Source organism: Hippocampus comes, unplaced genomic scaffold (genome assembly GCF_001891065.2).
Source record: "Hippocampus comes isolate QL1 unplaced genomic scaffold, H_comes_QL1_v1.1 scaffold94, whole genome shotgun sequence".
NCBI classification, from domain to species: Eukaryota; Metazoa; Chordata; class Actinopteri; order Syngnathiformes; family Syngnathidae; genus Hippocampus; species Hippocampus comes.
The window spans coordinates 3397405-3413380 of record NW_017806059.1 but is presented as its reverse complement, the minus strand read 5'-3'; the positions used below and the strand labels follow the sequence as shown (position 1 = coordinate 3413380).

General features: G+C 40.6%; 1 protein-coding gene across 1 annotated transcript in view; it reads left to right on the top strand.

The window, feature by feature from the left end:
• Positions 1-15976, top strand: part of LOC109529648 (CUB and sushi domain-containing protein 3-like) — a 447797-nt gene that overhangs the window by 304132 nt on the left and 127689 nt on the right. Inside the window, exons 47-54 of the mRNA XM_019893029.1 lie at positions 1092-1280; positions 1586-1732; positions 2539-2727; positions 7273-7458; positions 9266-9460; positions 10341-10514; positions 14883-15056; positions 15647-15820. Coding sequence (XP_019748588.1) covers positions 1092-1280; positions 1586-1732; positions 2539-2727; positions 7273-7458; positions 9266-9460; positions 10341-10514; positions 14883-15056; positions 15647-15820 — 1428 coding nt within the window. The remainder of the gene's footprint in view (positions 1-1091; positions 1281-1585; positions 1733-2538; positions 2728-7272; positions 7459-9265; positions 9461-10340; positions 10515-14882; positions 15057-15646; positions 15821-15976) is intronic.

The following is a 15976-nucleotide window of genomic DNA, read 5'->3' as shown; positions in this document are numbered from 1 at the left end:
TATATATATATGGGATTTTCTTTTTTTTTCTTTGCCTGCTTGTCTCCCCTGTCTTCCCTCCTTCATTTCATTTCAAATATATATATATATACACACACATCTTCCAACCCCGTTTCGAGCATGTGCTTTGCCTTTCCCATATTTTAAATTTCTGTTTATGCTTATTTTCTTCCTTGATTGACCTGTAGATAAACAGCCATCTCGTTACCTCTACGTACCGCATCCTAGACGCATAATTTTCCCGCCAGATGCACAGTTCCGAATAATGTGTGTTTTTGGGACGCAAGGAAATTTCTCAGTCAAAAAAAAAAGCCCCAAAAAAACTACAGTAAATCTTTTTTTCCAGCAACGATCGCAGTTTGACTATCACCGCCATTGTTGTTTTGATCTCGCGTTAAGTAATCTCATGTGACGAGATTTCCATTCTCGCGAGACGAGATTGGCCAGATCGGCCCTCACCTTGTAGAAAGCAGACGATTGCCAAGTTGTGTGACATTAAAACAAGTGTTGCGAACAAGTGTTGCGAAAGTTTATTGCGGAGATAGGAACTCAAAAACATGGGATGAAATAAGAACCTATTCTCAGCAAATCTTGTTTGGCTGAATTATTAAAATTTTTTCAGCATTTGTTTATAAGAAATAAACCTATTATCGATGTATATTGTTGTTGTTTGTGTTATTATCATATAAAATTAAATAAGTATGGTCTACTTATTCAATTTTTCAGAATTAGAAATTGGGGACTCTCGAAATGCATAATGGGACTCCTACCTTTCTGATTAGCGAGTCCCTGGGACTCGCAGGGCTCAAACTGTAAAATGATCACTGGATAAATGTAGTATTTTTTTAATTTGAATGTTAGTTTATTTCCAAAACCAAACAATGAAATTAATCATCACTGTCGTCAAAAATGTCTGGTCACCCTGGGCATCCACTGTGCTTTGCACCCCACTGATGTCACTTCAAAAAGTACTTCTTACCTCCGTGTTCCGTGTAGTCTTACTCTTTCACACAACCATGCATTTACTTTCTCTTATGTGCTTCTCTCAATCAATCTTGCTCTAACGCTGTCTTGTTTTTGATTTGTTTTAGTCCAATGTCCTGCTCACGAGGTCCGTTTTGATTCAACGGGGGTAATTCTGAGCCCAGGCTACCCTGAAAATTACCCCAACCTCCAGATGTGCTCCTGGCTGATAAATGTGGAGAAGGGTTACAACATTTCGCTGCATTTTGAACTCTTCCAGACGGAAAAGGAGTTTGACATTTTGGAAATATTTGATGGTGGGTTTACAGAGTTCAGAGTACATTGAATATCCCCACCGAACATGGTCCGTTCTTGAGGCTGGATTTCAGTTTCAGCAGTTCCAGCAGTTCGCTCATTATGTTCCTCAGGGCAAAGTGTTGCCATCAGATAAAACACACACACACACACACACACACACACACACACACACACACACACACACACACACACACACAAAGTCATATTACCATTTGGTCCCATATATAAGTGCAGTAGTTATTTGACGTCCCAAAAGGTTTAATTCAGAACATCTTCTTGAGCCTCTTCCTCTCTTTTTCCCAAGGTCCAAACATTTACAGCCAGAGCCTGGCATCACTCAGTGGTGACATTGAGACGCCATTCAATCTGACCACCACTGGCCATCAGCTCCTGCTGCGCTGGTCATCTGACCACGGCACCAACCGACGAGGCTTCCACATCAGATATGTGGGTGAGTATCAAAGTATGTATCCAGTTTATGATTATTTTCTCTTTTAAATAGCAACATGTATGTATATTACATCTCCAAACAACAATAACATACTAAAATTCCATGGGTTTACAATGTGACTATTTGTATATTACCATGAAGAGTCAGTCTATATATATATATATATATATATATATATATACATACATACACACACAGCAATGTACTCTGCATTTCATATGTATGACGTTAGATGCCACATATTCTCTTGTCGTTACAAGATATAATGTTGTTCTGGGTTTCCGGGTAATTTTCGTTCCAGAGAAACTAAAATGGCCAACAATAGCCACTGTTTTTACAATCTAAAAACCAATGAAAAAGAGAATAACATTTCAGGCAGCCTGCGTGTTGTTTTGCACTCCATTTCAAAAAGCTTTCCATTCTTAATTGTCTGCTTAATAACACAGGTAATGCTAAAGCAATTGGGGCTCCTCTTCCATTTGAAATGCATCAATAATAATGGAAAAAGATGCAAAAGAGATTCACTTTTCATGTTATGTCTCCATTATATTTTATACACAAGCATTATAATGAAAGCAAGTCAGTGTGATACATTTTGTAAAGGACACTCACCTTTGACTTGATTGGCTTTTACACATTAGAACTCTTATCTAAATAGACTTAGTTGTTTTGGGATTTTTTTGTTTTGTTTTTTTCTTTGCCTGCTTGTCTCCTCTGTCTTCCCTCCTTCATTTCATTCTCAACCATTCTCCTCCTTTCCTTTTCCTTGTCATTCCCCAACATTTGATTTTTTTAATTCTCTACAGCACTGTACTGCAGCACCCCTGACTCTCCACAACATGGTTTTGTGGTCAGTCAAACTGGGGGTCATGTGAACAGCACAGTGCGCTGGGCCTGTGACAGGGGATACAAGCTGATCGGAAAGGGGACAGCTGTATGCAAGAAGACCGCCTATGGCTACTACACTTGGGACGCGCCAATTCCCGCCTGTCAAGGTGAGCTAATTTACCACAGGCAGCCTTTTATTTCCAGCTTCACACTAGTTCCTTTAGCTTCTACACAACACGCTCGCGAGGCACTGCAAAATCTCAGGGCTGAATCTGTTGATTTTATTGCGAAGCAGTGTTGTCTGCTGGAAAGGAAACAAGAATCCATTCACCCATATTCTGACAATATCCATCTCTTCATATGACATTGGGTAACTAGCCATTAGCATGCACAGTCTACTACTGCTATTGTCCATTCAACTAATTGGGTCATTTGATGTGGGCATGTGAATGCCTGCAATTATATTTCCCTGGTTGCATGCACGAGTCCAGGCACACACTCTCAGTCCAGCAAACAGCAGCAAGTGAAAAAATACATTCAATGAACTAGATATTTATGGATATGTAACGTGTAATATACTGTACAGTATAGTGACTACATTACTTGAGTATGTACAGTGCTGCAAAAAAGTATTTGCTCCCCTCTCAAATTCTTATTTTTTGCATCGGTTCCCCACTTTAACTCATTGAATGCCAGCCATTTTTCTCAAACTGGGAGAGCCGCTGCCAACCATTTTTTGACCATTTTGAGTCATTTTTGAAGGCCTCCAGAAAATTGAAAACATGGAACCTACCAAAAGAAAATGTTTACTCTCTTCTTTCACTCGGAACAAAAAAGTACATTTCTACCTCTTACCATTCTTTCATAAACAACAGTTGAACATTGTTAAATTTCTTTAAAATACTCAGTTCCAAGAACATTTCTGAGAAACAGCTTCTTTTTTTGTGAAAAGATGCATTTCAAGCAGAGCTTTAACTTTGATGCAATTTTTTTTTCATTTCTGATTCCTCAAATATCTAAACAATGCTCTCCTACATAACAAAATAACACAAAAAAAGGTCACTTTGATTGCAAAATAACAGTTTATTTCAAGATAAATGCTGCACAGATGCATGACATATGCATGAAGTTTTCATTAAGTTTTCATGAACATAGTGTGGCAGTCTGCAGCTCCACGTCACTGTTGCTTCAAGTGCACTGACATTTAGTTGGATTGCGGCTGTTCTTTTAATTCAACACTGCAACACAGAATGGCGGGAACCATGGTGAAGCCGCATTCAGCCTCGAACAATTACAATGTAATTTCCTCCTAGCTCTGCCCTCTAACAAAAAATTGTCTCTATTAAAATGAAAAAAAAGAAATATATATATATACACACAAGTGTGATCATATTGGAACTATACACAGAAAAAGAAAAACAGAACACATTCGTTCCCTTTTAAGAGATGTCATTGAACACATCACAAGCAACAGAAACGGCTGCGTAGCAAACAAGAATAGCGTCCGCGACGAACTGCGGGTTCGCAATAATGATACGAGCAACTGAATGAAAAATAAACATGAACAATTTCGTACAGCAAAACTGAAAAGAAACAAACATTACCTTCAACACAGTATGGTGGGAGCAATGGTAAAGCTGTATTCAGTCTCGGACAATGATTGCGCAACAAACAAACATTTGCGAATCAACTCAACGTGTAAAAACTTTCAATCGACAAAACGTCACTTTAATAACAACACAGAAAGCAAGGCGGCCTAGTAACAATTCAGGGAACTACTTGAGCACAGCACACAGTAGAAAGAGAAAAAAAAACAATTCATAAAGAATTGTTAATTAATCCAGACCATCAACGAGATGTAACTCATCAATGTGACTTCCTCGTAGCTCTGCCTGAAGCTACAGTGGGAAGGAGCTGCCACACTGTGCGCTTTTGCGTCACTTCCGTCATCATTTAATAACCTTGATACATCACTCCGTTACAATTGAAAGTGTGTGTGTGTGTGTGTGTGTGTGTGTGTGTGTGTGTGTGTGTGTGTGTGTGTGTGTGTGTGTGTGTGTGTGTGTGTGCGTGCGTGCGTGCATGCGTATCGATCAAGGATAATGATGGGACTTGGTCATCTTTTTTTTTTTCTTTCTTTGGGGGGTAGGGGGGGTTCTGTTGTAGAGTTAGCTGCAGGTATTTATCCATGTTCTCAACACAACTCTGCTTCCGCACGTCCACATCAATCGGAGCAGAATCTGTACAGCCATACAGTAATATCACCATTTAAAACTGCTCTTTATTTCGGTTTTCTCTTCCTGATATTTACTACTTTTGATCATCTTCAACATTAAAGTGGGAAAACAAAGAGTAAGAATTTGAGAAGAGAACAAATACTTTTCATGGCATAGTATGTGCTGGACTTTAATTTGAGCGAAAAACACTTTGCAGCTGGGATATATTTCAGCAGTGTAATAATTGCACACAGCTTGTCTAAAACACACAACCTAAAGGCCGCAAATCATGTAATATATTCATGCCAACATTGTCCATCTGGTTTCTTCTGGATGAAAGAGATGAAATTATAACGTCTCCCCTTTTATTCCCTTACGATCCATTCTATCTGTATGCTATAGTATGCATCTATCAGAGTACAGGTAATGTCAGTAAATAGGAGTTGTTGTTTTTTCTAATAATCTAAAATGCCCCGTGTCGTTTCATTTTATGACTTTTTTTTGGTAACAAATGCAGCCCCCCATCCACAAATTGGCATTTCGAACAGTTTTCAGGCTTGTAATCAGTATGTGTTAAATTGTGAGCAAGCCGGTGTCAAATGGATGTTGATTGATTCTCTCTGGGGTCGTGAAGGGCAATGTAGTGGCTGCGGGCCATATTGGCAGATGTACCTCTGGATGCCTCTCAGTATGCAGTGACCATTGCTGCTCCGTTTTATTGTCTGCTTGTTTGGATAAATAACTCTTCCAGTGTGGCTAGGCAGATGTTGGTTTTCTTGCACTGTTTCCTCTTGTCCCATCTGTCTGAGTTGGATCGAATAACAAAAGACTTTCAAACCCTAGATTTGTATTTGGTGAAAGTACTTTTCATCACTTTGGCCCACATTCAGAGTAAGTAGGGCCACAAATTGACAGCTGTGTGGTGAGTGGGCGAGTTGTTCGTGCATGAAAGGCATCATGGAAAGATACAATTTAAAATATATTTTACTACACATACGAAATACATGAAAAGACAAAAGAAAGGAGCTTATCACAGAGAATGGATATGGAACGTTACGACAGGTTAAGCATGATATTGCATAACATTTATTACAACCACACCAATGCTCAACAAAACAACAAGTTCGTTGAAGTTCACGGTCAATTTTTTTTTTTTTTTTTTTAAAGAACATGCAAACTCCACACAGGAAGTCCTGAGCTCGGAACCGAACCCTGCACCTCTTAATTGGGAGGCAGACATGCTCAGCAGTCGACCCCCGTCCCGCCCAAAATGATAATGCATCAAAAACCGAGTGCAACATAAATATTCACAAATATGTAACATATGACACACATTCAATGACTGGGAAACACAAACATACATCTGAATGTTCTTAAAATTTCATGAATTAAATGCACTGCAACATGCAAAATATTTTTTTTAACTGAAAATCCATCCATCCATCCATTTTCTGATCCGCTTTATCCTCACAAGGGTCACGAGGGTGCTGGAGCCGATCCTAGCTGTCTTCGGGCAGCAGGCAGGGGACACCCCGAACCAGTTGCCAGCCAATCGCAGGGCACATGTAGACGAACAACCATTCGCGCTCACACTCACACTTAGGGACAATTTGGAGTGTTCAATCAGCCTGCCATGCATGTTTTTGGAATGTGGGAGGAAACCAGAGGACCCGGAGAACACCCACGCAGACCCGGGGAGAACATATACATATATATAATTTTATTTATATTTATATTTTCCAGGATACAAGCTTATGGTATATATTTAAGTGTAAGAAAGAATGTAAGAAATTATGAGACCAGGATTACTTGTGTAGAATGGCTGCAATGGGTGAGAGCACATACTGTAAATGTAAAACCCGGCCGGCCATTTGGACAATTATTTTGACCGATGTTTAAAGAGCCATAATCCCCCGATTTATTTTATTGTTTACTGACAAAAAGCATCGTTCCAGATTTGCAACCGATACTTTGTTAACGCCGACTCCTTCAGGGATTGAAAGTGTAATACCCGTCAAAACATTTTTCCCATTCTCAGATTCCTTTATGTGTCCTATATGTCTGAATGGTCTTAATTGTCTGTATAATCTCCGTAAAAATTGAAATGTGTCTGTTATTAGACCATTGGCTTTCCCTGTGCTGGTTCTATTTAAGGATGTCCAAAACCAAAATGTTTTATTTCATTGGTCAGAACTCTGCAAGAGTTTAATTTACTTTTTTTTCTTTCATCTGTATTCATAACCGTATGAAAGATAAATGGAGTATCCAATAACCTCTGTTCTTGATTTTTAATTGTGGTTTGTCTTAATATCAAATATTAATTACCCACAAAGGTGCTTGCGTTTCAGGATTTGGGTTTCATTTCACCTAACAAATCAAAGCGAGACTTACTTCCACACAGAGATTCTTCCTCTCTGCAGAATCCATCTCGACTGTGCGTCTGTGTCATAAATGTCAATAAATGGTCGTCAATAAATGTCTTCTCGTGTCCCCCAGCTGTGTCATGTGGTGTGCCCAGCGCGCCCGTGAATGGAGGTGTTCTCGCTGCCGATTATTCCGTTGGCACACGAGTGACCTACTTTTGCGACAGTGGTTACCGGCTTTCCTCCAAAGAGTTAACGACAACAGTCTGCCAGCCAGACGGTACCTGGAGCAACCACAACAAGATACCCGGATGCATCCGTGAGTACAAAAAAAAACATATGGAGGAGGAGGCAGAGAGATACAAAGAAAGGGCGACAGTGATGTCAAGAAGTTCACTTGTGGGGAGATGATTCAAGTTTGAAATCGCTCCTTGGATACACATCCAACAAAATCCTGTTCAGTTGTGAACTGTCAAAATACGGTCTCTGTCTGAAAACAGTCTTATTTTTTTACATTGGGACTCTTTTAATATGAAGAAAAAAATATTGTGCTCAGTCACCGTTAGGGATGCCTGAGAGTTAATTAATCCATTCCCCCAGTCAGTCAACATTTTTTGAAATTGTCTGTCCTCATCAAGGTCACGAGTGAGCTGCAATTTGAGCCTAATTGGGCAAATGGTGGGGTACACTCTTGACCGGTCGCCAGTCAACCACAGGACGCAAATAGACAAATGACAATTCAAACTCACATTCAAATACATGGAAAATTTCGTCTCCGATCAACCCGAGATGCATTTTTACTGTTTGCATTGACCATTCAGAATATATTATCTCACTATAATTGTGATTTCCAGAGGTTTGGTTTACAATTTGCAGGGAATTTTGTGCTGATGGGCTTTGCTGTTTGCTGTTCCGACAATATCATGCAGATAAATCTTTCCGTAGCACTTGTCGACATGGTACCTTTTTAAATTTACAATTTATAATCTCATTCCTACCGATGAAATGTGCATTACAGAATTATTGGTATAACCGTACGCCACATCCTGAGGCATTGCTGGCATAGAGACAAAAAAATAAAATAAATAAATACATGTATTCAGGTCAGGCGTGCTTTGTGAGTGTTAATGTAAGATGGCAAAACAAAACAGACAAGATTTGAATAGCCGAACCTTCGGCCACTTGGGCAACCCGCTCGATGAACTCATTCACAGCATCCCATCAGGACCAGCCTGTTGCTGGGGCCCAGCCAGGAACTGGTGATAGCTGGTGACCAGATGGAGTCTTCCTGGTGTCACCAGCTACCAGCAGGGCAACAACATCAAGTTTTTGCTGAGTGGCTTTGGTTCAATTGGTAGACCAGTGATCGATTGGTTGACAGGTTGAATCTTGGCTGTTTTGTTTTGCTTTTGCTGTTTTTCTCCTGCTGGTGACGCACGGAAACACAACAAAACCAAGTTGATCAATGCTTTTTTAAATGTATTAGTTTTATTTCTATATTTATTTACACCTTAAGCTGTGTTTTCTATGCTATTGCTAATTTATTATATTTATTCTACAAATATATTGCGAATGCTATATTTTATATTGCACTTATATTGAACTGTGTACAGTTCTTTTCTGAAACATTTATTTTGTGCAATGAAACACTTTGTTCCCCCCACCCCCAATGTTGCTGCTGTAGACTGCAGATTTCCCCAGTGTGGGACAAATAAAGGTTATCTTATCTTATCTTATCTTATCTTATTTAGCAGAGTAGGAGTGCTGACTAAGTACTCAGCAGGGTTGAAAAGTCAGAGGAAGGCAGGATTGGCCACATTGCTTCCCACTGGGACTTGTGTTTATTCTGTATGTGTGTTACAGAGAAAGAAAAAAGGTACAGCTGACTTTGGTTCGACTCATTTGGTTTTATAATGTACCAACTGACAAACAGCTTCACGGGTTCATGCCCATCGGTTAAAATAAATGAATGAGTTGCATTTACATTATACTTTGAACAAAGTCGTTTCCAAAATAAGTTTGAGTTCTCCTCTGTTTATGAGCAGTGACAGAGCAAATGCCAGCAGATGTCAGTACATCGGAATCATTCAAATGTCGTCTTTCTGTTTCACTTCGCTTTGGCTCAGTTATGATGTGCCCCAGTCTCAGCTCCTTTTCGCTGGACCATGGAAAATGGAGTATCGTCAATGGGTCGTCCTATGAATATGGCACAAAAATAATCTTCACCTGCAACCCGGGATACTTCCGTGTTGGTCCTGCTCACATCCAGTGCCTAGCGAATGGGGTTTGGAGTTGGAGAAATGAAAGGCCCCGATGCAGAAGTGAGTTGTTTTTGTTAGTATTATTATTATTATTATTATTATTTTTTTTTTTTTAATCCAATACAATATAAGGAGATGCAACACTAAAGTATAATATTTTTGAGAAGATACACTAAGTGCAAGGCATTAAACACTGCATGCTGAGTTTTGTAGAATAGAATGGATGAGTTTGTAAACTAATATCAACCCTACTTCGAGTGTCTCGCTTGGCTTCTGTTTCATTATAAGCCTGAGAGAATCCATGTGTTATTCGACATCAATTCAGAGACTCACTTTTGTACTTTTGACGGTTGTGCCAAAGCCCGGTTTAGATATTTTTATAAAAGAGATGAGATGTTTTTTTTTTACTGTACTTTTCTGGCACATGGGTAAACGCCATCATTATAGTCCTTGTGAAGTCTACCTTTGTCTGGGGGTAGTAAAATGTTTTGAAATTACTGCTCAATATTTGGACCGGGAAATGAATAAATAAATAAAATCTGAACGTCTTGCTTTTTCACACAAGTTCTTGTTCTGTTTCCATGTATTGCAGTGTGCCAACAATAACCCGAATGTTGCAATACACAATTCAAAAACACTGACTAGACTTTATTCACCGCATTTTACAGAGCAGGAGCATGTAGGCTGTGCTCCAAGCTTCAGACAAATGAACATGTTTCGGAATTAATCTCTCTCCAATACAAAATAATGTCTTGAGTGCATCAGTTATATAATACTAAAGGTAACACATACATAAACATCACAATCGTGTTGTTTTTGATTGGAAGGTGGTCGGTTGTTGCAGTATTGTGGTCCGTGTAAAACACAGTCCTGCACCCTCCTGGTATTTTATTCCCCTGCAACCCATCCCCTCCATCTTCTTTCTTTTTATCTCTTGCAGTTATTTCATGTGGCGACCTGCCCATTCCACCGAATGGGAAGAAAATTGGGACCCAGATTACCTTTGGAGCATCAGCCATTTTCAGCTGCAACCTTGGCTATGTTTTAACTGGATCGATTGTTAGAGAGTGTCTCCTGTCCGGACTTTGGAGTGGAACAGAGACTTATTGCCTGGGTAAGTGTTCTGAAAAACTTCAAAACCAAAGTCATATTTTGGGGCAAAAGCAGCTGGGACGACTTGGCCAGAATAAGACAGAAACAGCTTTTTTTTTTTTTTTTTTTTTTTAACTTACTTTCCAAATGCTAGTGGCTAATAGTTGATTATGAAATATGTCCAATTTTCTCCTGTTCTGGGTAACATGTGGAAAATCAACATGGTCACCTAATAATAATGTTATTGAGCACATTTATAAACCTTTTTAAGAAACAAGCCCTCCCACACACACACGCACACACGCACACACACACACACACACACACACACACACCCACACACATACGTTTTTGGCCAAAGATCGACTTTTGAAGCGACCAACTTCTCACGAACGACCTGATCGCGCACATGCAAACATACACACACACGCACACAAATACGCACGCTCGCATGCACGCACTCACGCGGGTGCCCACCATTGCACTCCAGCACATATGCACGCACACCATGATGAGCAACAGTTGGAACGGGCCGGAAATAAATGAAAGCTAAAGATACAAACAAACAAATCTTTTTTTTCCCTACCCATTTCCTCCTCCCACCCCTTGTGGTCGACTTGGGACCAGTTCGCTGGCTCCCGGTCGGTTCTGATCAACATATTGGGCACTCCTGCCTTAAAATCAGAGGTAATTCGCTGACTAGCTTAGCGCTCAGTGCCGTTGTTTGCTCATGAGCAGTGATACAGTCATCTGATTGGTTGCCCTCTATGTCAATCAATTAACGGGATTGATGATAGGCTGATGTTGTGCGTTCTGTGTAGTTAGCACCTTCGTTTGAATGGCATCGCCACTGCCGACGCTTGTCATGTGAAAGCCCAGGAGCCGCATTGAAGCATGCGGCTCGCGAGCCACGGGTTGGCCACCCCTGGCCTATATTATTAGTATAAAATATAATCATGAAACACTTTCATAGTGTTTCAAATGTTTTTAAACATCTAAAAACACTGCTCTACGATAAACATGTTTGTCTTGTAATAGTGTGTTGCATGTTGGTCATGTTTGCGATGTGTTCTCAACAGAAACATGTTTTTGTTTATCTTGCTACTGTGATGTGGAGCTGGAGTTCTGTGCTTTTAATCAAAGTAAACGTACAATATAAAACTGGTGTGAATATCTTTAAAAAAAAAAACCTGACCGGAACTGCTGTTTACTAGTCCGGCCAGCTCGGACCTGATAATTAGCTGGTGTCCTGCAACATGACAGGTTCCGGCAGGGCGAAGCTAACCTAACTAGCCAGTTTCATTCTGACAAACTCACTGAGCCAAACAACAGGGGAACCGCTGCCCGGTGAATTGTATTGAAGGTAAAATGCATCTAGGATAGTACTTAAATGCTGTGTTCATGCTCACTGTTGAGATAAACTTTCCACGGGAGCTGCGACAGGACTGCACACAAAAGAGCCGGCAGCAATGTACTTGAGCGCTTGGTGCATGATGTCATTGATAAACACAGATGATGCGCTGCTCCCAAAGTAACATTTTAACCACTGTCACCTCAGAACTGCTCTCCCAAAGTACATACATTCATACAGTAAACGGTATTTTGACACAAAATTAAGAAAAACATTTTTGTGCCCCCCCCATTGAAGACAAATGTGTTTTCTTTTTTTGTTTGTGTGTGTGTGTGTGTGTGTGTGTGTGTGTGTGTGTGTGTGTGTGTGTGTGTGTGTGTCTAGTTATAGGTGCCCAAAAAATAGGTCACATCATGATTGCTGTTTTAAACAAAGAAAGAAAAACATGAATTATGACCAAACATGAAAATGTAGACTGCAGTGAAACTCCTCGACAACGAAACCTACATGGCCCAAAATACCCCCTTGTGTGAAAAACACCTTCATGCATTCCCACTTTTCTGCTCCCCCTACAACGAAAAGTCCCCGTTTCGTTATACGAAACCTTTTTCTCTGCCCTTGCCTCGCAATGAGGTTCACCACAACGAAAACAAGCCTTCTGCAAAAGTCTAATCCGACCTCAGCCTGCCACAGCGACTCCTACTGCTTCGCTCCAAAATGGCAACAGCAACCACCACACTGGTTTACACATGCGCATTAGTACAGGAAGCATTTGTTATTGTTAGTTTCAGATGCAGCACGAACGTTGCATTGCTAAAATGGCTCCAAAATGGACCTTTGCATGCCAAGGAGTTAAGAAGAGCTCTGATGCTTGAAGACAGGGTAAAAGTGATCAAAATGAAAGATGGAGGAAGCAAAGTAAAAACAAGAAATTGATGTCAGTGAATGCTGATCGTAAATTTTGCAATTTCTTTCCCGTTTTTTTTCTTTCTACGCTGGCTACATGAAGTGTAAAATAAGTGTTTGCTCATACTTATGCACTATTGGAATATAAATAAACATACCCATATACATTTTTTGTGTGTGTGTGTGTGTGTGTGTGTGTGTGTGTGTGTGTGTGTGTGTGTGTGTGTGTATTTATATCTGAGATAAAATTTGCTGTAGTGAAAAGTCCCCTGAAAATTTCTTGCTGCAAACATGATTTCGTTGTAGAGGAGTTTCACTGTATTTAAACTGAGAAAGATCCATAGGAAGAAATGCACTCAATCAGCAAATCCAAATCCAGTGTTTACCTTGAGTTCGGAAGACCCTTGATAATAACATTAGATATTCAGTAAGACAGTGTTTTGTAAACTTTTTTGAGCCAAGGCACACTTCTTTCATTGAAAAAATCTCGCAGTACACCACGAGCTGAAAATGTGAAAAAAAAAAAAAAACGCTTATTTTAACAATTACCGTGTTATATTGTTACTATTACCATTTTTAACAGTGAAGAATGATGTTATAAAAGCTTGAATTGGAATCAAATGAACACAAAGAAAAAGGTATTTGATAATCTTTCATATTTATTGTTTCACTGTCGTCCTGCATTTACGGGGCACAAATTCACTTGTCTCTAGTGGTCGAAACACAAGGCAATTGGCTAGCTGTTGCTGCTCCCTAGCGGTATGGGAGGGTACTACACGATTACTTTCTGGGTGATAGACCGCATAGGCATATAAATTGGATATTTTCCCGCGGCAGACCTGACAATGGCACAGGGTTTGAAAAACAGCAGTAAGACATCAGTGTGCTTAACATCCATTAATTGGAAGGCGGGAGTTTATCTGCAGGATGTCAAGTTTGTTTCTTTGTTTAAGCTCCTATCTCACCAAGCTGAGAACAATTATGAATGTTTTCCACGGTAGCAAATGTTGCATTCTCATCAGGGTTTGTCAGGATTCATTCTGGGTCGCAAATGTTGGACAATCATTCGCCAGATGTTCACCCATAATTTTCTTGTCCCAAGGGAATTTTGCACATTGCAACAACCCCCCCCCCCCACACACACACACACACACACACAAACAAAACGTTGACGAATGTCTGGCAACCATTTGGCGAACATTTGCGACCACTGACAAGAGCGCAACATTCACTACCTTTGAAAACACTCGCTATTGTTCGCAGCTCAGTTGAATAGGAGCGAAACCGTTCATCACAAGAGTCTCAAAGGGCTTCGCAAGCCCACAGTTGACAAATACTAGCAAAATCCTCAATCTAAAAAAAGAGGAAACCTCAAGAATGGATGACAGATGGAGGCAATCCCCCTTCAAGGTTGACAAGGCTGCAATGGATGCTGAGAGGGCAACATTTATTGCAAACACATTCTGCGGTGTGATACAGTAGGACAACATGAGAGTCCATTTCATAGATGAAGCTTTGCATATAATAGATGAAGACACCTTTGGAGAAGTGGATCCTCCTCAGAACTTGGCCCAATCGGTCGATGCCGAAGTCTTTGTAGTAATGTCTATGGGAAAGTGGCCCACTTCAGCTCTTGTCCCGGTGGGTCGGTGCAGAATCCATACTGCTCCTTCTCCAAGCAGGGGAGGAGGGGACAGGAGAAAAGAAAAACGGAGGTAAAACAAGCCTATAGGTGGTTTCACTAAATGCAACAAGTATTAAGTTTAGATTTAAATAAATCTACCGAGGTAGCGGATATAGTTTTCTCAGGTAGGACATTCCGGAATACTGGAGCACGAATAGAGAACACTCTACAACCTGCGGGCTATTTTTCAGCTCTGAGAATCATCAAAAGACCACTGTGTTGCACACAAAGGTACTAAGACATAGCGTCCCACTAAATCAGGGAGAGTGGAAGCTGCCAGGTGGTGGAAATTTTATGATTAGGTAACAGTACCTTAAAATTGCCACTGCAAGTTGGCGAGTATTGGTATAATATGATCAAAGTTGCTTATCATCTTCAGGAGTTTTGCAGCAGCAATTAGATACGTACAATACCTAGATTTTAATGTTCCTTTCATCTTCTTCCTCCAGCTGGTCATTGTGGCATTCCTGAGCAGATAGTGAATGGGCAGGTGATCGGTGAGAACTTCGGTTATCGAGACACTGTGGTTTACCAGTGCAACTCTGGATTTAGGCTCATTGGCTCCTCAGTACGGATCTGCCAACAGGACCACAACTGGTCTGGACAACTCCCAGTGTGTATCCGTAAGTACTTAGTACTTCTGGCAGTCCAGTGGCTGATGAATTACATGGGGCCTTGTGCGGATTGTTTTGTGATGTATTTGTGCCCGTGTTAAAAGAAAATGAACACTTACCGTAAAAAATGCTTTTACTTGAAGAATTGAGTCACACAATCCAAAATAATCTACCGGCGTATGTGAACATAAGAAGCAGCTGTCCAATGTTATGATGTAAAGTGAACGGATGTTGTTGCTGACAAAAATATGAGAAACATTGTCAATGTCATATTTTTTGGAGTATTACAAGTGGCAGTCTTGTCCTGATAATCTGACCCTCACCTATTGACTAACTGAAAGACACATTTTACTTCCCCCCATGAACACATCTCATTATTATCCTTCATTTCCCCTGCTGTGATTTGAAGGTAATTTTATGGTAATGGTATTCCTTTATGATATATAAGTGTCAGCCCCCCCCCCCCACCACTCCCGACGATCACCTCTTAATTAATTGCTCTCCCTCCACTCGTTTTCTCCCCAACACTCCCCCTCTTCCCTTTCTCTTTCTTCCTCCACCTTCCACTCATGTCCCTGGATGATATTTGTCAATACCAGCTGTCACGTGCGGCCATCCCGGCAGCCCCATCTACGGGCGCACCATCGGCGAGGGCTATAACTACAACGATGTGGTGCGTTTCTCCTGTAATAAAGGCTATAGCCTGGAGGGGCCTTCTTCAGCCCAGTGCCAGGCTAACCGCCAGTGGAGCCAGCTGCCTGCAACATGTAGAGGTGACATTTATAGCATTGGCACATGAATGATGCCTTGGTTTATTTTTGCTATAATAAATGTTTAAAAGGTCAACTACAGGAGGTAGGCACACCTATTGCCATGGGCAGGCTATAGGGGGATATAGATATTTAATGTTCAAACTGGTTAATGTTATT